General features: G+C 40.7%; 1 protein-coding gene across 2 annotated transcripts in view; it reads left to right on the plus strand.

Moving 5' to 3' along the window:
• KCNIP4 (potassium voltage-gated channel interacting protein 4) overlaps window positions 1–26,804 on the plus strand; it is a 391,027-nt gene that overhangs the window by 210,381 nt on the left and 153,842 nt on the right. Inside the window, exon 1 of one of the 2 annotated variants that reach the window (XM_090267022.1) lies at window positions 16,088–16,521. The exons of the other annotated variant lie outside the window; for it this stretch is intronic. Within the exon in view, the coding sequence (XP_090123148.1) occupies window positions 16,410–16,521 (112 nt within the window). The 5' untranslated portion in view covers window positions 16,088–16,409. Of the gene's footprint in view, window positions 1–16,087; window positions 16,522–26,804 lie in introns of those variants that run through there. 2 annotated transcript variants of the gene reach the window in all.

The following is a 26,804-nucleotide window of genomic DNA, read 5'->3' on the forward strand; positions in this document are numbered from 1 at the left end:
TCTTGATTTCAGGACCCACTTATCTTGAAATGCAGATTAATGACTTTTTTTAATTACTTGAACTCTTTTTGAACTTTAGGTCCTTGCTATATTTTTAATTTCCTCAATAGCAATTTATAAAACAATTTTATAGTGTTTTCTCCTAGAGAAAAGCTAGGATTTAAAAAAAAATCTTATTGACATTTATGTTACATTTAAATACAAAATATTTAAGGGCGATATATATATATATATATATATATATTTGTGTTAATTAAAGGAAAAACCACATGTGCTTATGAATGAGAATGTTTGTTGCTTTAAGTAGATATTTCAACAATACTCATCAATACCTACTACATGTGACGTCACCTCAGTGCTGGGGAGAGGGAACGAAGCTGATGAAACTACCACCAAATGGCATTTAGAGTTCAGTGGGGAAGACAAGACAAATAATGAGAATAGATAGTCTCTATGATAGTGGTAATTGCTAAGAAGAATAAAGGGGTTTGGAAGAAGTGAGAGAAAACTAAGAGAAGAAGAAGGTAAGTTTGAATAACGAAGCCTTCTGGGCTAACTAAGGAGATCATAATAGAATACTGGCCTGACGTTGTCAAAGGAGTGAGTCATGTGGAAATGTGGGTACAGATTGATCCTGCGGGAGGGAACCGCATGTGCAAAGGCCGTGAGGCAGAAGCATGCCTGGGATTGTGAAGGCACACTGAGGAGCCAGACGAGTGTGGCTGGAGTGAGTGAGGACGCGGGAAGTAATGAGAGAAGAGCGATCAGAAACTTAGCATAGAAGACCCATACCCCATTGTGAATGGGTTTGACTTTCTACTTGTAGAAAAATGAGAGCTGTTGGAAGCAGGAGAATCACATGATCAGGCCCGTGTTTTCAAAGGTTTACGCTGGCTGTATTTTCTATAGAACAGAAAACAGGAAGGCAAGGGCAGAAGCTGAGAGATGACTTAGGAGAGGTCAGGAAGGAGAAAATGGTGGCTTGGACCAGAGGTGTGGCAGTGATGTGCTGAGAAATGGTCAAGTTCGGGTTAGTCTTTAAGGAAGAGACAAAATGGATTTGCTAATGATTTGTATGGTAACTAGGGAGACTCCAACTCGGCATTACAAGAAGAGATGGCCTATTTCTACCTGGAGAATTTGCCATTCTGAGACAAGTGGAGGTGGGGCAAGTTTGCTGAGCAACAGCTTTGGATTTGAAGTTGCCATAAACAAATGCTCACATGCCACTGATACTCAGTTTTGTTTTTTTTTTTTTCCGGCTCCATTCCTTAATAATAACTGGGTGTTCTGAAGGTAGAGATGAACGCTCTGGGAAGATTAAGTTGCCCATTTGTGCAAATTCCAACCTGCGATGTGCATGTCTTGTTTCCGCCTTAGCCCTGACTAGTGTATTGTGCAGGCACTAAACCTAGTGCTTCTTGTTTCAAACCCTCATGCATCAATTTTTTAGTCCTTTACAATAGAATTAATTTTGCAAATAATCTCAAGTTTCAACTAAAGAGGATAAATGCTTTTTCTTCTGGACACTAGAACATCTTCCACAACTCTTTTCCTCTCTAGCTTTCATGGTTAATTGGTCCCAAGTATCTGGAGGTTCCATTAACTCTAAATCTCTCACATCCTTCCAAGTCTCTTCAGCCAGTAGGCCACATTCCTGATTTCCTTCTCACTTGGATTTCTGGAACAGACTTTTTTTTAAATAATTTATTTGTTTGTTTGTTTGTTTATTTTTAGAGAGAGGGGAAAGGAGAAAGAGAGGGAGAGAAACATCACTGTGTGGTTGCCTCTCACTTGCGCCCCCACCTGGGGACCTGACGTGCAACCTACTCATGTGCCCTGACTGGGAATCGAACCAGCAACACTTGGCTCACAGGCCAACGCTCAATCCACTGAGCCACAGCAGCCAGGGCTGGAACAGCCTTTTAGTTAGCCTCTTGCTGTGCAGTTCAGCCACACTCACCTCCCAACTGATTCTCTAACAACAATAACAGTGATCTCTCTAAAGTCCAGATTTGATGCTGTTGTGGTTCTGCTTACATCCTTCATTGAGTCCTCAGTCCTCCCAAGATTAAACAAATGAATTTCTTTGGAATGCTTAGAGAGCCTTTGTGATCTGGGTTCCGCTCACCAAAGCTTCATATTTTGAAACACAATGTATTCCTGTCCAATCCATCCACTCTATGCCCTTCCTGCCCCAGACTCACTCAGGGCACTGGGCTCTTGGCTACGTCTAAGAGGTTGAACCTCTTGTTCTCTCTTCCAGTGGCACATTTTCCTCATCTTCATCTCACCCGGCTAATCCTTAACATCTTCGCTCAGATGGCATTATTTTTTCCTAGAAAACCTGTCCAGACTCAAGTGAACAGGCTAAGTACCCATCCATCTCACTGAGCTCTCGTGATGAACCACCATTGACCTCATGGCGATATTTACTAGCTGCCTGCTTACATCTCTGCATTGCCCATGAGAGACTCCGGGAGCGAGGGCTAGCTCACCTGCACATGTATTATCCCCCACCCCTGTGTTGATGTTGAGCAGATACCGGGTGCTCAGTGATGATTGTACACTCATCTTGGAGTGAATGGAAAAGCATAAAAATCACAGTTGAAAATTCCTTCCATCATTACCTTTTTCCTTTCACCTCTGCACTCCAGTCTTCTGCACATGTACACACAAATTACAATACCCTAACACACACACACGTAGGCACACACGCCTTCAACAGCCCCAAACAGATGGGTGCTAGGCCCACATTTGAACTTAGAAAATGACCGGATCCTCTCCTTGCAGCCCTTTCCATATCACTCTCTAAGGTCTCCTTGGATCGCTCACACCACACTTCCTCTAGCACATTTGACTCTTGCTCCTTGCACCGGTTGCTCTGTTTCTCTCTCTGAATATCTTTCTTCCCTTAGTCTCATTCACTGTTGTCACTTCAACTATATATGTATATGGAGAAATCCCAGATTTTTATCTCTAGTTGCGGCCTCTCACCCGAAGTCTAACTTAATATTTTTTAAGTCATGAACTCAGCAACTCTACTTGCATTCCCTGTTTGGGTTACGCAAACACAACTCTATCAAAATTTACGTTTTCTGCACCTCCCTATAAGTTCCTGTTTCCAGTTTCACCCAGGGATGCCTTGGAGTGGTTGTCTGGATCCTCAAGAATTTCTTTTCTCCTAAAAGGACCACAGGCCAGTGAGTGAGTCTCATGTGCTCTTTAGGTGACCTGCTTCTAGGCTATAACTGGTTGATCCAGCAGTGTTTGCCTGACTTAAGGTGGGCCAAGCAGGATTGCCCTTTTTGAAGTTTGAAATCAGCAGGCAGATGGACGCCATAGTCAAGAGGTCCTGAAGACAAATTAACTCAAAGGCAGCCCTCTGAAGCAGAAGCCTACAAACCACTGTCGTGGGCCACTCAGAGATGTCCTCTTTCTGGCCCTTCCTACGTCTTTGTTATTCAGTTCTTTCATCGAATGCATTAGTTATTTTTGCACCCTTTCAATACATTTCTACCACCACTTGTCATTGATTCACTAGAAGAGACAGTAAAATGTTGACAAGTCAATCCCTGTGTTTCATAATCAACTCAGGTCACCTTTGATGTCTCCTGTCCTTGGTCTCTACTTTCCACTCTTTTGCCAGATTCACCTCTGTATCTTTGCTGCTGTTTGTGCCCCTCCCCTTCTGCCCACTGACTTAACCTCTGGCTAAGACGCTTGCAGTAGCCTACTCACTGGTCTTCCTGTCTCTGGTTTCTCTCCTCTTTTTTTTTTCTTCTTTCCATTGTGCTTCTCTGCTATAATCGTGCCACTCCACTGACCAAAAGCATTTATTAGATTCTTATTATTCAACTCTCTTATAGATTCTTGTGCCTGTCCACCTTCTGCCCTCCCTCCAATTCCCAGGCTGATGAATTCTCTCTTGAACCCACTGCACTAGAAGTTGAAGTTACTTGTTCATCTCTGACATGACCATTGCTGGGCCAATTCATGTGATTTCAAGTGCCTGCATTAGGAAAGAACCTTGTCATATGCCATTCATTATTTCATGTATTCATTTAACAAATATTATAGTTATGAAAAGTCTCTAATTGCCCAGCACTATTCTAGGTACTGGAGATTATATGACAAGATTAGTAATGGGCCTTACTGGGACTGTTGTATATAAGTGGAAAGAGATAGGAAATAAGTGGACTAACAAACATGTAAAACAATATAAGTTCAGGGAGAGTAGTGAGTGTAATGAAGAGAAGAGCAGTGGTGGCAGGACACACAGACGATTTCTGACAGAGTGACCAAGGAAGCCCTCTGAGAAGAGAGCATGTGAGCCTAAAACTGCGTGATGGCAACAAGCCAGAAATTAAAAGGAAACAACTCTGAGGGAAGGAGCGTTTCACACAGAAGAATCAAGAGGCACGAAGTGTTTAAGCAAGGATAATCTTGGTTCATTTACAGGACTAAAATTCTCTGTGAGGAGAGAACTGTGGTTTTGAGGGCAGTAGGAGGAGGGTTGGTTAGAAGTTGAACATGATCTCAGTTGAGATCAAAGAGAGGCCAGTACTTGGTGAGGAGTTTGAACGTTATCAACCCAATTGAATGGACAACTACTGGAAAGCCAGATTCAGGGAAGTTATATGAAAAATATACTCTGTCATCTATCAAGATTAATATACATGAACTGAAGATTAACATACAGATTAATGCTATGTGACAACAGGCTGTGGAGGTGTGGCAGTGAAAGCAGGAAAACCGATGGGCGCTTGTCCTGTGGCAACGTGGGTCAAGGATAGCTCTATGAACAGGGTTGGTGACAGAGAGAGGGCACATTTTCAAGATGGAGTCCATTGAACTGGATTGGATTGAGGGGGCCTCACATACTTTAACATAGAGTAGACACCTAAGACCTGTTAATAGATTCATTGAAAGGATGATTAAGCCACTATTCATGGTCAAACACAGGCTTCACAAAGCTTTTCTGGTGAACTTCAGCCCCCCTACTTCCTTGCTCCTCTCCCTCCTCTGAGCTCCCGCTGGACTTTAAACGCACTTTCTCGTGGACACTCGTGGTCTCCCTTGTAGGGGTTAATGGGCATTCCTCCCCTATCTCCCCTTCCAGTCTATAAGTCTCTTCATGGTATATATGTCCCACAGTCCTTGCCTATTTGGCATGGCACAGAATTGATGTCAACTTCTCTGAAGAATCAATAAATAAAGTGAGGTAGAATTATGTGAGGGTCACAGTCCTCAGATAAAGAAATGATTACTGAGCTGTAGCATCTGAAATCTGAGGCTCTTCCCAGACAGATTGAATAATTTCACAATTTTACAGTTCTATTAGTTCAAGGTCAGCCTTTCTTGGAAACCCAGGGCTAAATAAGTAACTAAGAGTGGCTGTGTTTCAAAGAAGAGAGCCCTCTCCAGCCTGGTAGCCCAGTGGGTTAGAGCATTGTCCTGATACACCAGGGTTGTGGGTTCCATCCCTGGTCAGGACACATGCATGAATCAACCAATGAATACACAGATAGCTGGAACAACAAATCAATGTTTTTCTCTCTCTTTCCCTCTCTTTCCCTTCCTTTCTCTCTGAAATCAGTAAATAAAAAATTAAAACATAGAACCAAGCTCACGAGGCAAGGTGAGGCTGGCGTTGTGGGGGCAGACAACTTCTGATGGTTCACATCTGAGGAAAAGTGGTTAAGTGCCTTAGCCATTTTGAATTGCAGTTTCTTCATTTATCAAACACGTATAATAATAGAAATACTTCAGGGATGGCTTGTGAAGAAATAATAATAATTACTCTTGCAAAGAGAGCACTTGCTTTGTGTTCTGTGATGCCGTGAAACCTTTAGCTGTACTGTGTACTAAGCCCGTTATTGCTCCTGACAAGAAGAGGTATGCACTCTTATTATCCTCATTTTATAAATTGCTGATGTAAAGCACTTAACCACAGCACTCGAGGCAGAAGAAGCATTCTGTAAGTCTATAAGGCCTAGGCAAGAAAAAGAAAACAACCCAAACTAATGTGGAGCCAGAACAACCGGTTCTAAAACCCAGTTTTGCTGCTGCTTTTGACCTTGGATGAGGCAAACTCTCATAACCTCAATTTTCTCATTTTAAAAATGAACTGATCTAAGGAATAAGTGAGACAATGTTTGTGGAAGTGCAAAAACACCTAAAATTACAACAAAATCCTGGATAAATTAGGCGTCTGGAAAGTGTTTGAGTTGATCTTTTTTTTTAATGCAGGTACATAAGACACCAGCCCCTTTAAATGCAATATTCTTAGGAGAAAGCCCCCTATTTTCCACATTTTTGTTACTGCCATGAACAGTCTTTCTGAAAGTCCTGATCTCCGACTTCTCACATTTAGAGCCTTAACAACTTAAGTTAAAAATGAAAACCTTGGTAGCTGAAGGTCTTAGTTCATGTCTAGTCTTCTCCATCCTCGAACGCCTGGGCTGGTTAATTAGAATGTTGCCTGCCAGTGCTTTATCACTGCTTGAGAAGCACTCCTCCCCCATCAACGTTTGTGATCCTCCTGGAAATTCTTTACGGGGGAACATGATCCCAGTCTGTCTACTCCAGGGTTCTAGCTTCTGTAACTCTAAACTCAGTGCTGGGTTCCCAAGAAACCCCGTCTCTGTATCTAATTGCTTCTGACCACTAAAGTAGTGTCCCTCACTCTCCTCATTAGCCTATATCTTCTAAATTGATTGGGGTTCCTTTTTCATATTTTAAAAGTGTATTTTCCTCAGAGTTCATTCTTAGTAAAGATTGGAAGTTTAGAGACAAGAGGGCTAATTAAAGTTGTCCTTTCCTTTTTGAAGACAAGGTCCTTTTTTTTTTTTTCATTGTATATTAAGCACAAACACATGCATTTATGCAAATATATTGCAAGTATTTTACTTCTGATGAAGTAGATTCTATTTCTGTGGGTTTCAGTTTAGGGTTAGCCTTTTTTTTTTTTTTTATCCTTATCTAAAGGAGTTTTTATTGTTAAAAGTAAATTATATACTACAACCATGTGGTAGTCTGAATAATGCCACCTGCCTCCCCCAAATACACATCTAATCTCCTGAACCGGTGGAAATATAAGAATACAGGGAAAGTGTAATTAAACTTGTAGATGAAATTAATGTTGCCAATCAGCTGACCTTAAAATAAGAAGATTATCCTGGATTATCCAGGCAGACCTGATGTAACCACAAGGATAAGTGAAAGATAGAGGCAGAAGAGTAAGGGTCAGAACGGTGATGCCTGAGAGAGGCTCAGCTGGCCACACTGGCAGTGGAGATGGAGGTGGCCACTAGCCAAAGAATGGGTGCAGGTTCTAGAACTGGAAAAGACAAGAAAACATATTCTTTCCTAAGCCTTCTAAAGAAGCACAGCCCGGTCTACACATTTGGGACCTCTTTCAGACAACTCCTGAGCTGCAAGGTAATATATTTTTGTTGTTTAAGCACCAACTTTATAGTAATTTGTTACAGCAGCAGTAAGGAACTAATACATGCTGTGGCTCAATGGATTGAGCGTCGCCCTGAGAACCAAGTGTTGCTGGTTCGATTCCTGGTCAGGGCACGTGACTAGGTTGCACGTCAGGTCCTCAGTCGGGGGCATGAGTGAGAGGCAACCACACAGTGATGTTTCTCTCCCTCTCTTTCTCCTTTCCCCTCTGTCTAAAAATAAATAAACAAAAAAAACAAACAAATAAATAATTTTTATAAATTTAAAAAAGATGTATTACAGTTTATGACTTGCATTTTTCCCTGGGAACTATAATAAAACCTTTTCTTTGTGTTAAAAAAAATAAATAAATAATTCAGTGTCAATTTAAAAAAAAAGAAACTAATACAGCATTTCAATAACAGTGTAATGATAGAAAAAAAGCAATCTCCAGCAGGAGTCAATCAGGCTAAAACATTGATTGACTATATGTTCTGAAAAACATGTAATTCTCAAAAATCATTCCCTTTCTAGCTCTTTAGGCCTCTCTTTTTGGAGATTAGAGAAATGATCCTTGTGATAATTATGTGTATGTGCATGTGTGTTAAAATCAAGAATCATTTCAACTTAAAAATAAAATCTTGAGTCTGGTGCCTGAGAAAAAAATAAGGAGAGAGAGAGAGAGAACAAATAAACAAGGGGGCTTTAGAAGTGTTCTTAGAGAGGAATCTTGAGAACTCTACAAACATCCTTTCCATATAGGCCCCACCACTCTGGATACAAAACATGATCCAGGTAATCATTCAGAGTCTTTGCAGATTTGGAACGCATTTAAGTCTAGACCTGTAGATCTCTCGTCCCCAACGTGCTGCTGTGAGACAGGAAATGAGCCAATGCAGCTCTGAGAATACCCGGGTCAATCATGGGAATCCTGTGCCCTAAGAACTGAGAGAACCAAGCTGTTGAAGTGATATATCTATGGCAACAGGGACCAACCCCCCCCCCCCCCCCAAGCAAGCAGGAAGTTGTCACAAAGCCTAGGCACAGACATTGAAGGCAGGGCCCTCGGCCCAGCTATAGCTAGTGCCACAACCATGAAAATACAATTCATGCTTTTAATACCACCTGCTCTACTTCTAAGGTCCTGGGAAGCTACTGCTGAGAAAGTGGAGCTGAAGAGCTGTTCTGCGTGTCTAGTGAAGAGAACCCCAGAGACTGATGGACCAGTAACGTGGGACTAATTCAGGGAGAAATAACCACTTGCTCATCGGCTTCCCGTAGCCTTTTCAAATCCTATTTTAGATCACATTTCTCTGGCAGTCTCTGAGAATCCCACAGGCAGAAAACAGGCAGAATTCAGCTTTGCATTCTTGAATCTGTCACTAGTGGATGGCACAGAGGATTGCCTGTCTCTTCTCCCTCTCATTTCTCCCTTTCCCTTTTCTTCTCTTCTCTCCTTCCTTCAGCTTTCCTTCTTCCACCCACTTCTCTTCAGAGACCCTTCCTCCCCTTATCTCATTTCTTGGACCTTGCTCCAAGAAAGAACTTGCTCCTAAATATTTACATATCAATAGAAGTTAAGGCCACACCACATGCCACATTTCTGGATACCATTTGCATTTAAATATTATTTCTCTTTTTTTAATGGGGCTGAAGTGAAAACGATATAAGACAAAAACACTGGTCTTTATATATACCACTCCAGGCATGTAAGAACATTGGCTCCTGAGTGAGAATTCTGGATGTTAAATTCCAACTCTTTGACTTATAGCATGTAACTAGGAGGAAAAACATTTTCTTTTCCCTTTTATGTTCAGTAACTAGGGCCTGAAAATTCAACTAACAAAAGTGAGATTAACAGAAGAAAATATATACAAGGTCTGTCTGGAAAAAGTCCAGCCATTGTTAATATAAAAGAATGGTTTGTGCAACATTGGTGTAACCTGGCAGCCAAGGTGAGTGAACTGGAATGCACCTGTGTGAACAATGATGACTTCACTGTACTAGTCAGTGGGGGCAGTAGACCCCATTCAGTGAGCAAGTGTACTATGTGGCCATCATGTTCAAAATAATTGCATGAGTAGAGCAATGAATCTACATCAAATTTTGTGATAAGCTTGAATATTCCTCTGCATCAGCTATTCAGGTGATTCAAAAGGCCACAGCTATGGGCAACTGGAGACTGGCAGCTTCATCACAACAGCACACTCACTCATGCATCACGTCTCATGCAGAGTTTTTTTCCAAAACATCAAATCCCCCAGGTGACTCAGCACCCCTAATGGCCCAGATTTGGCACCCTGCAACTTCTGGCTTTTCCCAAAACTAAAATTACCTCTGAAAGGGAGGAGATTTCAGACCATCAGTGAGATTACAGAAAGTACTATGGGGCAGCTGATGGTGATTGGGAGAACTGTATGAGGTCCCAAGGTGCCCACTTTGAAGGGGACTGAGGCATCATTGTCCTATGTACAGTGTTTCTTGTATCCTTATCTTCTTCAATAAATGTCTCTATTTTTCATATTACATGACTGGATACCTCCTGGACAGAACTTATACAGTTTTATTAATATTTATGTGCATGGAAGTTCACAGAAAAGAAGTGAAATTCAAAGAAGAACTCTGGGGCTTATATACTATTTTAACAAAAGAAAGGGAATTTGAGTTTCAAGCAATGATAAATTGTAGGCAAGTGACTAGGAAATATATGAGGGAAACTAATAGAAGATAAGGGTTGTTTTAGTTAAGGGTGTTTATGCAGACTTATCTTGTGCTGGTTCTGTATTTCTGGTGATAAGAGTTCTTCCCTGATTCCTGGCACTGGCGGCGGGGGGGTGGGGGGCTGGGGGGGTAGCTTCATAAAGGGAAATGTATGCTCTGCTTTTAGTTAGATAAGAGGGAAGCAGAGAACTCTTCCCATATCTGCCAATTCTCAATTGCCTTTAGCTCGACACAATCCTCACGCCAAAATGGCATATTTTAGAGTGGCCTATTCTGATCCTTTTCACGATGTTGGGCAAGTTACTTAAGCTTTTGCATTTCAGTGTTTTCATCTGTAAAAGGGGATTAAAAATATTACCTATCCTGTCAGGAAGTTGTGATGATTCAATGAAGTCATTTATGTAATGCATACAATATACTGTCCATCACATAGTACGGGCTTAAAATTATTGTAAACCTAATTATAATATAATAACAAAAAGGATAATCATTATTGTTATCCTTCATTATCACTGCCTTAAGGCCAGCTCATTGCAGTGGTATGTGGCAGACATTTTTATAGAGAGGGCTCATGACATGAGAACCAAAATTGTCTGTCATATTAAACTGAGGAACCCAAGAATCCAGTAAGTTTAGACTAGGACGGTCAGGAAAAGGAAATAAGAGCAGAAAAAAAAATCATAACTCATAGGAAAAGATTATATCCTTATGAAAGTTTTCTAGATATATTTCCAAATAACCTACTCCTAGTTTGTATTCAGTTTACATACTGAGCATGCTTTGATCATGAAAATACATGGGAATTCTTTTCAAGATACATCAGAGACAATGTTGCTGGAAGTTTCTTAAAGTAGAAGGTATTCTCCCACCATCCCCATCACATAATGGATTCAACAGGGCACTCAAACCAGAAAGTGAATTCTTAATTGTTTAGTGGGTGACTGTACGCACATTTTAAAGAGGTCCAATGCATTTACTCATCGTTCAGAATGGGCCCTGAAGCTAAGTGAGATAGCTTAAATCCTGTTGTGCTTGAGAGGAAAGCTTGTCTAGAGAACATTTAGAGATCTTTCCAAATAATTGAAGAACCCCGAGATGGAGAGATGTGATATACTTCAGAGTGTACATAAGGGTTGGGTGTAGGATAGAGGGCATCAGAGGGTGAGAAAATCCTAAAATTAGAAGAGACATTAAACATCACACACCATCCTTGTCCACATGATTTGCTCTATCCTCTTCTCACTTATTTTTCAAAACCTAGATTAAACTTCTCTTTTCAATGGAATCTTCTAGATGATGCTAACCACATTGATGTCTTGCTTTTCTTAGCTCCTATTGACTTGAGAGTAGAAAATGATTCTTTTAGAAATTAATTTTTTAACTTCTTAACTTATCATTCTGATTTTTTTCTGTAGTTAATCATTCAGAAACAATGAAGAACTATGAGCCTCAAGCCAACATTGTTCGCTTCCCAGATCCTTTGATTGAAAAGTCGATTCTCTTCTATGCACCTTTTTTAAGCATCAGTAAAATGAGAAGATTAGATTATTTAATCTTTAAATGATCTCTAAAGGTTTATAGGAATATAAACTAATAATCTTACATTTAAGTTGGACTTAACTAGTTTCTGCACTCATTGTTCTACCTGTATTTTTGAGAGACAATATGTAGGTAGGTAAATTTATCTAACTTGATCATTTTTCTTAACTTCATAAGTGAATATGTGTAAAGATTTTAGAAGAGTGCCTGCCATTTATAAGTTCTCCCTAAATGTTAGCAGCTATTATTTTGGGAATAAATCAGATACAAAGCCTAGTTGTGCCCCTTAGAGAATGTGACTTGGTAAAAATAATTTAATCTCAATGATCTTTGTTTTTTATTTATTTTTTATTGTTATTCTGAAATAGGGATAACAACATGTAACTGTGGTTTATAGTAAGATTTAATGAGTTTATACATGTAAAGTAAATAGTATGGCTTAGAGTTAAGTGGGCGGGAAATGTTAGTTTATCCTTTTGGTATTACTTTCCTTTGGTGTGAAAGACAAAACTTTGCTGGACGCCCCTTACAATGTAAAGAAAGGCATGGTCTTGGGAAGCAGGAGAAAAAGTCCAGGACATATTTTAATACAACAAATGGGACTGGGGCTTGCAAGGTACTGCAATAAAGTGATAGAGCCACAATATGGATTTTATTTATTTTTAATAATATGCAGAAAACTATTCTTCCCAAAATATCCGTAGGGAAACACTCTTACCCAGGTCGCCCCAATTTCCTTATTTGCCAGAAACTCTGATGGCACTATTACCTTACAAAATACATGTGAAAGAGCTCATGATATTCTTTGAAAGTCAGGAGATCCTATAAACAGAGGCAACAGAAAGAGCTCAGACAAGCAGTGGTAAAGGGAACTAAACAGAGAGGGAAGGGCTGAGCCACCAAGACTCTCAGCTGGTGGATCCTACACCAATGCCATTGTCCTGAAGGGAAGTCCTGCCATGAATCAACCAAGTCCTAGTTGTGGGTGTTTGTGTGAATTTCAGGAATTGTTGGGGTTTCTTTCCTGGTAAATGGATGTGACAATTTTAAAACACTTTGCCTAACTCTGTAAATCAAGCGATTAGTTGAATAATATTTGCTGAAATTAAGGCAGAAGAATAAATTTGGGAATCCGACAAAGAAATGTTTGCATTCAGGAACTATGCTTTGCAGCATGTGACCTTGGTTAAGTCACTTGATTCTGTACCTTAGTTTTTTTCTCAACAATAAGATGATATTGTGTAGGATTAAAAGAGACATAATTATTATACTTCCTGTAACTTTCTTTTTAAGCTTTTGACTTTCTATAGCTTTATGTTGGCAGAAATTTCAGAGAAGGGTTATTTAAGACATGTATTCTCAGATCAACTACTGAGAACTGTTTCCCCTTCACTGGCTTGGTAACAACAACCATGGACAACATATATTAGATGGTCAGGTGATTGGGCAGATGGAAAGAAAGATACCTCCTATAAATCTATTATCCAAAATGTAATGCACCATTTTAAGTGTCAACTTGGTGGTCTGAGTGTATGTATTCCTAGTGCCCAGAGGAGAAAAATCACCTGTAGGAGTGATGAGGAAGTCTTCATGCAGAAAAGACAAGAACTAGACCCAGGAGCAAGGAGGAGTGTGAGGGCCAGTGAAACACAAAGTTACTGTCATGAGTATATGTTGGCAATAGAGTCTTTCCTATAAGTCAGCCTTTGGTCCCCGCTCAGATCATCTGATGGGGGCCTTAAGAACTGAAAGCACCGAGCGCCTGTACGACCACCAGTCCCACAGGTGACACTGGCACCGAGAAACAACAGGGAGCCAACGCAGGGGACCATGCTGTTCTCTCAGCTTTTATTAATGCGATTCACTCCAAATCCATACGAACGTAACAAAAATACTAACGACATAGAAACAATCAGTACTAACGTCACATAAGAGAACTGGGGGTTAATGAACCCGAGTCCCAGAGTCTCTGTCTGCGGGTTCTGGAGACAGCACGGTGGGCAAGGGAGCCATCAGAACCTTGCATGGAAGGGTTTCCAGAGCCAGGTGGGCAGCAGGACAGACAAAGTCCTCAGTCAGCAGGGCAGAGCCTCTGGCGGCTCGTGCCAGTGGAGACCAGCATGGCATGGAGCAGCGCTCGGGTGTGCGGAGCTCAGCTGTCTCAGCAGTGGTCTGGAGCCTGCCTCAGTTATACCATGGGAGTTGTGTAGTCCCCCCTTCCGGGTCTCTTGATAAGTGTCTTGGCACCTATGATGGCAAGTGGGGGATTTCCCCAGGAGCCTATCTATGAGTGGTCCCACTCTGTAGACATGGCCGTTCCCAGTCACGTGTGCAGGTATCGTAAGTGTGTCTCCTTGCCAGATGTGTCTAACATGACTTAGGTGGTTTCCCTCTTGAACCAAAGTGTTAGGGCTGGCTGGTAGCCATCTTGGTTGACACGAGTGACTCTACTTTGTTTTATATACTTTATGCTTTCTTGACTGGACCAATGCATTTTATTGGTCCTGCTCCCCACAGTCACTTCCTCCATCTCAGCCTAGCAAAGCCTCTAAAGAGGTGCCAGTTCTGCCAGAATCCCACAACTACCACGTGCTGAGCAGGGTGGGCACCAGGGACTGGGTGTTGCTCTCCATGTTTTAGTGAATTCTCATATCAACCATGAGAAAGAGGCAGTCACATTCTTATCTTGAACTTAGAAAACTGAGACGCAAGGTCACACAGCAAACAAATGACAGAACCAGGATTTAACCCAAGTCTACCTACCCTGAAGCTTGTGTATGATATACGACTTCTAATAATGATGAAAGCTACCATTGGTGATGGTCACCCCTTCCACAAAGTCTTTTTCCTGTTACCACCACCCATCTTTCCCCAGGTGGAGCTGAATTTCTCTTCCAGTGCTCCTAGTCTTCCCTGTAAAGCTTTGTCTTCAAGTGCTGGTGCAATTACTAACCACATTAAATTTTATGCCTGTCTCCCCTCTTAACCTGTAAGTCCCCGAGGGATAGATTTGGGCGTTATTTGCTATTTTGTCATTTTGGATCATTCATAGCTCATAGCAGTAGCTTAATAAATGTTAGTGAAGAATAAGTATGTACTTATTGTCAGCTAAGTGCTGTGCCCCCAGCTTTGGTGAGTAAATTGACCTTTCTTTTTATACTTCAGTTTCTTCTATAAGATGAGCTGTGCAGGTGAGCCAATTGTTGATAAATTGCTCAATACTGATGGGCCCATAGTCAATTCTCAGTAAATATGAACTTATTATAAGCATATTGAATTCCCAGAATTCCCTTTAACTGGAGAAATTTAAAGAAAGCATTAAAGTACAATATTCTAATTGCACCCTCACAGGATAAAAACTGTGTTCAGAGAGGTTAAGTGTCTTGCAGAAAATTACACAGCAAGGAAATTTTTAAAAAACAACAGGAAACGCCCCCCTCCCGGTGTTTAAGGCACTACTTATAAGCCCTGTGTTTCCCAGTCAGTTCCAGGGGCTAGTCCTTCACATGCAGGGTCCCCGTTAACCCTCTTCAGCACTGTGGGGCTGGGCTTCAGTGAAGCGGGGGTAACAGGCAGCGTGATGGAGCCAGTGTGGTCCCACTACGGCCCAGAGTCCTTGCTGCCTGGGCTGCTTGCCTAGCTTGGAATCAAATGTGCCACGGGATCCTTTGGGACAGCACAGCTCCTGCCTTCCTGATAAGAATCACCTAGTTTCTTGTTTTAAGAGCACAAACTCCAGGATCCTCTGAATCAGGCTCTAAGAGAGTGTTTTTAACAAGCACCTGGAGTGATTTTTATAATAAGGGAAGTTTGTGAGACTTCGCTTTGGAGACAGGCTGAAGCCAGGCTTTCAAGGATGCTAAGTGGTACCCACCCTTCCCAGGCAGTTACTCAGCACCAGTGTTCCTGCAAGGGTTCTGCTCTGCCCCATCCTCCATCCATGCATGTTTGCAAATATAAGGACTAAATCAATTTCCCGAGCTGTCAGCGAGGACTAGAACAGTCCCAGTGGAGTAGCAGGTGGGGGGTGGTGTGGGTGCTCTCCTGTGACAGAGAGACTGAATCCGGGAGTTTTTGCTCCCTAAAGCTGGCTACTGGCTCCCGCAGGGGCTTTCTGGAAGGGGCTGTAGTCGCCAGCCACTGAATCTGGTTTTCCCCTACCATCCCGAGAGGGACTGAGCTCTCTCGCAGTGCAGGCTCCGGGAAGACAGGGCAGCTGCTAAGGCAAAAAGGGGGGCATTCGCAAGCTACCCAGGCAGCAAACTGGAGCGCAGGCAGCCCTGCCCAGCCCAGGGTTGCGTGTTCAGCGTGGAGTGCTGCTGTGCTCTCCAGGGCAAGTTTCCCGGGAGTGTCCCTTCTTCCCACCCACACAGCAAAGTCTCCAGCTCTCCAACAGATGTCTCTTTCGCAGCTCTGAAGTCCGAGTACTCGCTGGCAGCGGCAGCGCAGTCCCTAGCCCAGCGCGCTGTGGTGAGGGGACCCCAGCAGGCAAATGCCAGCATCAGCATGAGAGGCTGGACTTCAGCCCAGCTTAGTCCTCACCCCGGGGGGCCGCTGCCTGGCCCCACGCTTCTGGGAGGAGCTGCTCCCTTTCCCCCCTCAGGAGTCTTTGTTCCAAGCCTGACATTGCTGGGATTCTCACGTTAACTCCCTCCACTCCAAAGGGGTCCGGAGGCTGGGATGCTCTGCCCTCTTGAAGGATGTTGACTCTCGAGTGGGAGTCCGAAGGACTGCAAACAGTGGGTATTGTTGTGATTATATGTGCATCTCTGAAGCTGCTTCATTTGCTGGGACTGATTGATTTTTCGGAAGGTAAAGTGGTCGCTCCCAGTTTGCGCCGTTGGTCAGGTCTGGTTCAGAACTGGATACAGATGCTGCCGAAGTTGAGGCTTAATAACCAATGTGAAAGTTTTAAAATATGTGTGCTTGCCATGGAGCAGCCTAGTAATGGACAGTCCATTTCTGTTTACCCAGATATTTAACATTGGGAAGGGAAGGGGTTTTGTATCATCATCTTTCTATTAGAAACCTGTTTGAGTTTAGGGTGATGTTATGGGTTAAATGTATTTCCAAGGTAGAAAGTGAGGGCTGTCTACCGTGGGGTGATAATATGGATTGGGTTTTGGTTGTCAAGTTCATGTTGGCTGCCACTCCTTAATGTCACTAGTAACTCCATCATCTGAGCCATACCCTGATTTCTGAGTGAAATACCTGTGTGTGCCTCATTAGTTAGGAGGTGCGGGGGGGTGGAGCTGGGTGGCTGATTATGATCTAAAATGGGTAAGCTTTTAGTTTAAAATGGAGTTACTGGGTGCTTAGCAAAAGTGTGTTTGGGATGCTTAATTTGCGAAAGTGTTTCATTTCCATTTCCTGGTGAGCCACTTTCTTCATTTTTCTGGGAACAAATAATACACAAAGACAGAGCTGTTACTATCAATAAATATTGTGTCCACCTCACATTAATTTTACTGCCCCGATCAGTTTTATTATTCAGAGATGAGAGTGTAAAAAAGAATGTTGATTAACTTTGCTTTAACAATTTGCGTGTGTGTATATGTACACACACATTTTTTCATGAAATAATTTTTCTACTCAAATGACATACGTCGAGTCATCTCAGTTTCTATCATTTAATGTCGATTTTATGTCCAAGGTTTCCTTTCTTCTCACGTGAAAGAATGGAGTTCTTGAGACACTTCCTAAAATTCCTTCCCAGTAAGGATATGATCTTTTATTGCCAGGTTTCTTTTTCTTTTTTCTTTTTCTTTTTTTTTAATGAATATTTACTTCTCATGTTGTGTGTCATGTTGGAAGTTGATGGAAATATTTAAGCCTGCTTGTGCCATAGTCTTTCTAACCAAGACCTGATAGCTAAGACATCATTATCTCAGACCACATCTGGTATACAGGGTTGTTTCTGGTAATATGTTCATAATGATCAGTGTGTCTTATCTTTAGAAAGTCCTTTGATTCTACAAAGTGGGTTCATTAGCTTCTAAATGTTTAGCCCAATAGAAGAATATAAGAAGCTGTCATGTAATTTCCATACCTTCTTTTAGGTATTCTGACAAATTCTGTTTAGGCATACATGAGAATAATATTGTAATGGGATTAAATAAAACCTTGAAAGTTAGTTTCTTCTTTTTCTCACATTGCACAGTAATTTTATCTACTTCCTGAAAAGAGAGTAATGCGTAACAAACTTCTCCAAGCGCTACACAATAATCTGCATTATTTTGAGGTTTCTGCCTTAATGCACTAACATTGGTGTCATAATAAAATACGAATACAATAAGTTCAGTTTCTATGACTGGAATAATTTACTTCTGTTTTATTTTTGTCATCATATTAGTTTTTGTTCCCCTGACTCATTTGAGTCATAGCCCCCAACTTTAGGGAACTACACTCAAGTTGATGAAGTGGTCTGGAAACGAGAGCCACTGTGGAGGTATTTGAGGAAGTTAACTTTCATAGCGCTGTAGGATAGCATACAGCTCTCTATTGCCAGTGTTGATGGTGTAGAAACTTAAAGTTTAAGGTCCTAAGTTTAAGACCCCTACCATTGACTCAGCTTTTATTCTTTAAGCCCTGTTTCATGTCACTTAAAGTTCAAGGTTTCAGATGCAAACTTCCGATGTGATTTCCAACAATATGAAAAGTAGACTTCTCCAACTAGAATCATAGAATTTGAGCTAGTCTGAAACATCTTTCTTAGGCTGGATATCCATATTCATATCCAAATAATATCCATATTCATATATGAGCCTATATTTCTGTGTACACACATATATATAGATGTACATACATATTTATAGATATTATGTAAAATGTCCAGAAAGTTAGGTAAACTGGATTCAATGTATAATCTTTGAACATGCTAAAATACAAGGATGTAGGTTATATAATGCTTGAGGTATAACCCATATCTATTTGAAAATGAGTCCTTTTTTGTTCTGAAGTACAGGTTAGAAAATGGTGGTCTAGTCCAACTTCCTCATTTGACACTGGCGATAACCGCAGCCTAGGCAGGTTAACCGATTTGTCAAAAGGCAAATGAAATGGGAGCAGAGATGGGACCAAAACTAAATACTACTGAATCATATGTGCTTTTCCTACTACAATACATTTTTATTTATTTCTCTTCTCTACTATTGAGAAAGAGACTGAATGAGAACATACATGGGAGATTTAGTGAATTTCTAAGTTCCTGAACTGTCCACTAACACCCTAAGAAATATATGAAGGGAATACATTTACAGGGAATAAGATCATACAACAGCCACTTAATTTCTACTAGACTTTGACCCCAACCCAAGTGTGGGAACCAAGTACGGCATATAAACAAGCTAAGCCATATCATCAACTGTTATCATAGCGACAGGATTTGAACAAAAACAAGCCAAGTGTTCTTCTGACCATCTTTTCTCTAAGGAGCACTGAATTTTGACCACCTATGACTCATAGTTGATGTCAATGAATGGCCAGTCCAAGTAGAATCCAGTAGTGAGACCAATAATATCAGGAAAATTCTGTACTAGCCCCCTGCCTGTGTTTTCTCAGACTATGGCACTTAGACTTTTAGATCATCAGCCAAGTGGAGGAACAAGAGAAAAGGCAACTAAAGAGCACACCACAAAATATTAGATTATCAAGTCCTCCATCCGTTCTACCTGCAAATGATAAAATGACCTAAAAGAACCATCCCAATGTAGATTACTAACCTTTTCACTGAGACTACACTGTCTACCAAATATGGCTCAGAATAAGGCCAGGAAGTTAGCCATTCCTTTTGGTGGAGAAGTGAAGATGATGATGCCCAGAACAGAAACTTGAGCTTCTTTTGGGCAACATTGAACTTGTACACTGACCTCCTGAAGCAATGATTCCTCTCTGGTACAACTGTAGATTATTTTCTCCAGTGTGACTCTGTGCACTGATTAATTTAGAAAATACTTCTGAATCTATTGGAATGAGACAGTCCTCATTAGTGCTGGGGTAAAGCATTGTTACCTAAGTATTATTGTCTATAATCATGGTGAGAATTAGCTATGGAGAGAACAGAGTTAAGAGAGACATTTGTGCTCTTACCTAAATTAGATTCTAATTTTGATAAAGCCCTTTTAAAAAAATAATTCCTTTTAAATTGAAATTCAAGGTTTAAGAAGCAAAAGCAATTTATAAAAAGGATTAAAATGACTAATGGGATTTTAATATAATGATTAGAGGTTTTACACACATCCACTTATTCATAAGGGGAACAGGAAGAATACTCACAAAATTAATCTCATTATTTCATCATTTAGCAGGAACTATATGTCTTACTGAATTCTAAATATGTGCAAGATTCTCTGTTAGGCCTTGACTGAGAGAGTTGCAAAGGAATGTACCCTCAGTAAGCTTTCCTTCTAGTAAGGGAGACCAATTACCCAATAGACAGAAGGAAGAAGTGCTGCGCATAAGCCCGAGAAATGGCATGTAGAGGTGCCGATGGAGTGGTTCATTCTGCAAAGGGCTCGAGGGAAGGCTCCATGGAGAATAAATAGTCATATAGGACATTGCAGTGTGTGGAAGATTTCCAAAACTTGAGAATGGGGAGAAAACATTTCAAGGTAAGCAAAGAGCTAGAGGTGTCACCAGAAGCACTGGCAGGAGGTGGCTTCATGGACAAGGGTGTTGGTTGGTAGCACATAGAAGCGGGATTGTTGAAATGGAAGATATGTCTGAAGTGGTCACTTGGGTTGTAGTGTGATGGACCAGTGTTTTAGGTGGGTCAACCTGGGAGTATGTGAAGATGGAAGATGTGTTCAGAGGTAAGAGGATGGAAGCAGAGGCTCCAGTTATGCTTCTGGAATGATTCAGCTGAGAGATAACAGGGGCAAAAATCCATGAAGTACCATTCTCAGTAAAATACTTAGTGTAAATGATCGATTTCCAGTTTTTTTAGAAATTTGTCTTTGACATAACATCCTTGGCCTGCACCTGTTCTAGCATGGCATAATTGTGTTTTATTTCAGAGCAACATGCTTGGATTTAAATATATTTCTCATGAGAAAAATAAAAAAAATGTGGGACACAGAGGTTGTAGCTATAGATACAGCAGCTCCATTTATGGTGGAAATTTTAAAATTCTGATGGATATAGCTCACATCTTACAAGGTCTTCAATTATTCTGAACTTTTTATTTTGGAAAATTTTGTACACAAAAGGTATGGAGACTAGCATAAGGAATGTCCGTGTACCCATCATCCAGCTTCAGTAATTCTCGATACTTTGATATTTGTGTTTCATCCATGGCTGGCATTTAAAAGTAGTTTTCTGTACTGTGTAAGATATGCTGGCCCCTCTGCTAGGCCCAGGATGCAAAGGTGAAGTAAAGGTTGTCACTGCTCTCAAGAAATGCTCAGTTGTATAAGGAGATAGTCAATATAAACAAAGAAAATGAAGTGCATTTGGTAGATGGATTAATGCAAGTCAGGCTAAAATATAAAAGAAAAAATGAAAAGCAATTAAGTCCAAGAGGAAGAGATAGAAGTGATCAGAGATGACTCCTTGAAGGAGGTGGTTTCTAAGCTGGGTTTTTGTGGATGAAGAGACATGTATCGAATTCAGGTGACAGAAAGGCACTTGCATAAGGTCCACACAGGGACATGGTACAATGTGGAATTCCAGGAACAACAACCAATTATGGGTAAAGGATAGTTGACACAGTTTTCTTTCTTCTCCTCCTGGATTATATAATTAACCCTATTGTCTAGCACAATGCTTGGTGTATAGATGATCCTCAAAAAATTATGGCATGAGCATCATGGATTCTCATTCAGTAAGAAAGTCAGTACATTTCTATTAAAGCTGCATAATTAAGGGGCTCCTGTGCCTCTCTCAAGTCTCCACAGTGGCCTGGAACTGCCGATTAGTTGATTATGATTTTTCTCACTAGTAAGATTTCATGTCAAAATTAGACATACCCACACTCCAAATGCATCAGGGGCAGCTGTTCATTAGAACCCCATGGCCCTGGGAAATAATTTCAAATGAGACATCCAGCAGTGAGATGGAAAAAAAAAACCAGCTAAAATGGGCTCTGATTTGGCTGGGAAAGTAGCTCTTTCCATTTCATAACTAGAAAAAAAAAGACCCTTAGGTTTCTGACTAAAACTGAACTAACATTTATTATGCTCATGCCGTCTGAAGGGAAACAGTGGACATGAGGGTATTTTACTATCCTTAAGAAATTTTGCAAAGTGGTGAGAGACCAAACAGGTCACAAATAAGCAAGACAAAACTTAATGTGTCTGGCAAGAGGGAAACCAGGCCTTTAGAAAACTCATCAGTTGGAAGATGTCAGGAAAGTCTGCATGAAGATGGTGACAGTTGAAATCTGATGAGTTGAAAGATCAAAAGACTTCAACAGGTAAAGACTAGAAGCTAAAAATAGGAACTTAAACTGTAATTTTTAAAAGCAAAGCAGTTTCCTGAAGTCATTGTTTGTAATCAGGTTGATTCTAAAGAGCCCATGAATCCTTTTAAGATACCAAGTGTCTGCTCTGGACCTGCTAATGTGTTTGCTACCGATTGGTTTGGAGACTACAGTAGTCCCTTGCAATATCACGGTTCAGGTATCGTGGCCTCACTGTATCGCCTCACTGTATCGCGGTATTTTTAAAAAATATTATATCTAATTTTTTATCATGGGTTTTTCACTATATCACGAGATTTTGCGGTACTGTATATATATGTTGTTAAAGTTACGCAGGTTTAAGAGTGTAGAATAAATGTAAGGTTCCTATTTCACGGGGATGGGTCTGGAATGTAATACCTGCAATAAGTGAGAGAATACTGTATTCTTTTTCAGTTTTGCTTACTTTGGGAACCCATTCCCCGACCCAGCTGGAACCAGAGAACTGGAATCTTAAGAGGAAGGAGAGATGAGTGTACATTTCAATGGGTTGTACATTTCACTGACCTCCAGCCAACGATCACCAGGAATCCACCTGTGTTTGAACAACTTGGCTTGGTTACCTTCCCAGAGAGGAAGAACACACACCATGGAGAACTGTGGGGCATCTCAGTAACAGGGTGTTAGAAAGAATTTATGGGATTTGAGCTTGTGTTGGGGGACTTATGATTTAGGAAGCAGGGCTTTGCTCTGGATTGGATGAAGAAAAGAAACCAGGAACATTCTATGACTGGACATCTTAAATAGTAACTATAAGTAGTGAAGACCAGACAGAAGCTAATGCTGTCATCAGCAGGGAAGCAAGCTACATTCGCTAGGATGAGGATTATTTGGTCTTTTTTTGTGGTTTAAACAAAGTTTATGTTTCTGTGGCATTGTTTTTTTTCTTGCTCAGTCATAGGTAGAGTGGTCTGGTCTGACGCTGATACTTTTTAAAATTGTTTATATTCTAAAATTATTTGTATTCAATAAGAGAATGCCAGGGCTTAGGTGACAAGCCAGGGCAGCTCCCTCAGGATGCCCTCACAGACGATGAGGAAGAGGGCAGAGTGAGGTGAGGGGCAGGGGTACAGGCTACACGGCAGACAAATCGGAGTGTAAATCCTAATTGGTAACTTTAAATAAGTTACTTAACCTTCCTGAGCTGAGGTTTTTTGTTTTGTTTTGTTGTTGTTTTTTTTTTTCTGTAAATTAAGGCTCATAAACCCAACCTTTCAAGATTATTACATGGAATACAAAAGTATAAGTGAAATATCTAACTCACTGTTTGAATATAAATAGGAACCAGTAAGTTTTTTTCCTGTAATTTTGTCAGGATAGGGTAATGTGTTCAGATTATATCAATGGTTTTCAAACTTCACCTTGTATCAGCATCACCTAGAAGACTTATTATAACACAGATTAATGGGCCTCATCATCAGAGTTTCTGATTCAATACATCTAGGTTAGGGTCTGAGAATCTGCATTTCTCATCATTTCTCCCTTTACGCTGTTGCCTTTGGCCCATGGCCCACCACTGAGAATCGCTGAGTCTGATAATAAATCTGAAAGGCCAGACCCATGATGTTTGCAGTGTGTTCCTCACTGAGTTCTTTGGCCCTGCAGAGCTTTATTCTAGAATAGGGGTTATCCAACTTGTCCTACAGTAAGTGGATTAGGTTTGTGGGCAATGCCGTCGTCAGAACTCAACTCTGTTGTTGTGGCGCAGTAGGTACACGAGTGAATGAGTGTGACTACGTTCTGATAAAACTTTATTTCTGGACACAAATATAAATCTCTTATGTGCTGCTAAATATTGCTTTTTTTATTTTTTAACCATTGTAAATGCAAAATAATGCTTAGCTCAAATATCACACAAAAACAGGTAGCAGGCTAGTTTTGGCCTATTGCTATAATTTGCCAACCCTGTACTAGAGTTGGCCATAAGGAAACCTATTGAGAAGAGGCCTCAGGCTGGTGACAGGACGCACTTGAGAAACTTATCTAGATTTTTTTGAGTCCTTGGTCTCACTTAGTAGATGAGGGTCTGGTCCCTTTTCGGGGATTGATGGAATTATCGGTTCAGTTAGCAACTGATTTGAATTAGCACACATGTGTTTGTTCAATAAAATGTCTTTCCTTTCCCCAATCCCCCATATCTAGGCCAATTTAAAGGGTTGTTCTCTGAAATAAGCCATCCACATGATTTTGTCACTCAGTGAGTAATGCCGGGGCTAGACAGGATGATTTGGGTCATCTTGTCTTATTGATTTTTCATTTTAGGTTTTACTGCCTCTTGGACAAGATGGAATCATATCCCCTTTTCATTAAGGTTATAAACGCTTATCTAGTGGTGGTATTAAGGATACATTTCAACTTTTCTAAGTAAACTGCTCCTCAGAGTATTGTATTATATTGAGTCTTTTGAGTTCTCCTGAAAATAAAAAATATATAAGTAGTAAGTAAGTTAATGTTCTTTGAAGTGAGGCAGATCTGAAGTCAGTTAACAGTTCTGCTCTATATAGGCCACATGGTTTTGGATAAAGTATATGTTACCACCCTGAACTTCAGTTCTCTCATATGCAAAATGCGGACAATATTAGCACTTACTTGGTAGGATTATAATAAGAAGTAAATTAAGTGCTACTTGTTAAAATCATGCGTAGCACAGTGGCTGCCATACAGGTTCAACAAATATTGGGTATTACTTATAGTGTTAATGTTATTTCTGTCTTTGATCTTCACATCCATTATACCTGTTAATAAACATGGTTGTTCATGCAATCGTCCATGAAGAAAAGGTTGTTAAATGTGATCTGTGTACCCACTGTGCTAGTAATTGGGAATTTAAATGCATAGTTTTGGCTAAGAGGGGCTTACATACAAATAAACATACAAGCAAATTGGTTTAGTAAATTGCACTGGTTTCACATCTGCGCAAGGATTAGGAGGACATAAAGCAGAGACTGACCAGTCCTATTTGGAGGTGGGAGGAGCATCAAATAAACACTCGTCAAGGTGACCTTGGAGCTGAATCTCAGTCACTTTTAGCACACTGCATCATGCATCCTTGGGAAACACCGATGGTTGATAAAACCTAGTTTTACGTGTTCAAGGACACGTCATGTTAAGCCCAGTTTCTAACTCCTGGCTCACGTTATTCCCTTTTCTTCCACAATGCCTTTTCTTACCCAAGTGCCACTCATATTTTACCATTTCAGCTCAGATCAAAATCTACCCTCTTTCATATAATATCACCTTTCTTCCCTGATCTTCACTCAATGAGTCCTGACATATGTCATATGACAATATAGCACTTTATGATGATAAACTTTCATACACTATTCCTCAAATCACTCCATTTATATTAATGTATTTTCTTCTCTGCTAGAAAAAAGGGGCCAGTCTATCTACTTTCACAATGAGTAATTTTCCTTGTATTTCCAGTGTCCAGAGCAGCACAAAGTGTGTCCTAGAGGCTCAGCAAATACTTATCAGTGGGTTTATCAACTGCAAGTTTGATGTCTTGTCCATTTGCGTCAATATATTTGTCTCATTTTAATCCTATTCCCATTTAATCTGCCTTCATATTGTTACAAGAGAACTTTTTTAAAACATGAGGACTGAGCTCATGTTCAAGATTCTTCTGTATCACCTACAAAACAAAACTTCCATATGGCTGCATGTGATGGAAGCGATGAAGACCAGGCCAGTGCCTACCAGTCCAATCCATCCCTCGTCATGTCTCCTTTCTTCTCCTCTGCCCGATTTCAGGGTACATAAGCACCTTATGTTGCCTCCAGTACCATTCTTTTGCATATACTGTTCTCTCTTCCAGAATTCCACCCCCTCCTCGTATTTCTGGAAACATCTTTACAACCTTCAACTCTTAGTTTATATTCTTCCTTCTTGGAGAAGAACTTCTGGTCTTCCTTAAGCAGAAAGAGACACTCTATTCTTAAGGCCCCACTGTCTTCTCTCCACACTCTCCTGCACCTATTTTATGCTCCAGTGCAATCACATCATCCTTTCCCAAGCACGCCATGTTTTTTCATGCCTTTGCTTTCGGTGCACATGCCCCTTTTTCTAAAATACCAATCCCATTGGCGTTCACCTGATCAACTCCTTCTTATTGTTTAAGCTCAGCTCAGGACCCATCTGTTCCAGAAAGCCTCCCTTGAACCACCTCATTGGATTAAGTGTCCATTTCTATTATCCCTGAGCTCTCAATCTTAGCACTTCAAACTACATTACACTTTTTATTTCGATGTCTGCCCCTTTCGCTAAATTTCAAGCATCACATAAACAGAGCACTTATCTCTATATTCTGTGCCCTGTAGGAGTGAGTGGATGGATGGGTAGGTAATTGATAGGCATATCAATTCAGAAGTCCTGGTAATAAACTTCCCAAAGTTTCCATGAAGTTTTGAATTCATATAATGTCTAAACTTTTTTTTTTAGTCAGACTTTCTCAACCTCAGCACTATTGTGTTAGATAATTATTCTTTTGTGAGTGCTGCCCTCTGTGTTATAGTGACTGGCAGTATCCTGGGACTTTACCTACCAAATGTCAGTAGCTCTTTTACCAAAATTGTGACAACCAAAATTGTCTTCAGGTGCTGCTGAACATCCCAAGGGAGAGGAAGGCAGGCAAAATTAC

The sequence above is a fragment of the Furipterus horrens genome, unplaced genomic scaffold (assembly GCF_987537825.1).
Source record: "Furipterus horrens unplaced genomic scaffold, mFurHor1.1.pri manual_scaffold_2, whole genome shotgun sequence".
Lineage (NCBI taxonomy): Eukaryota > Metazoa > Chordata > Mammalia > Chiroptera > Furipteridae > Furipterus > Furipterus horrens.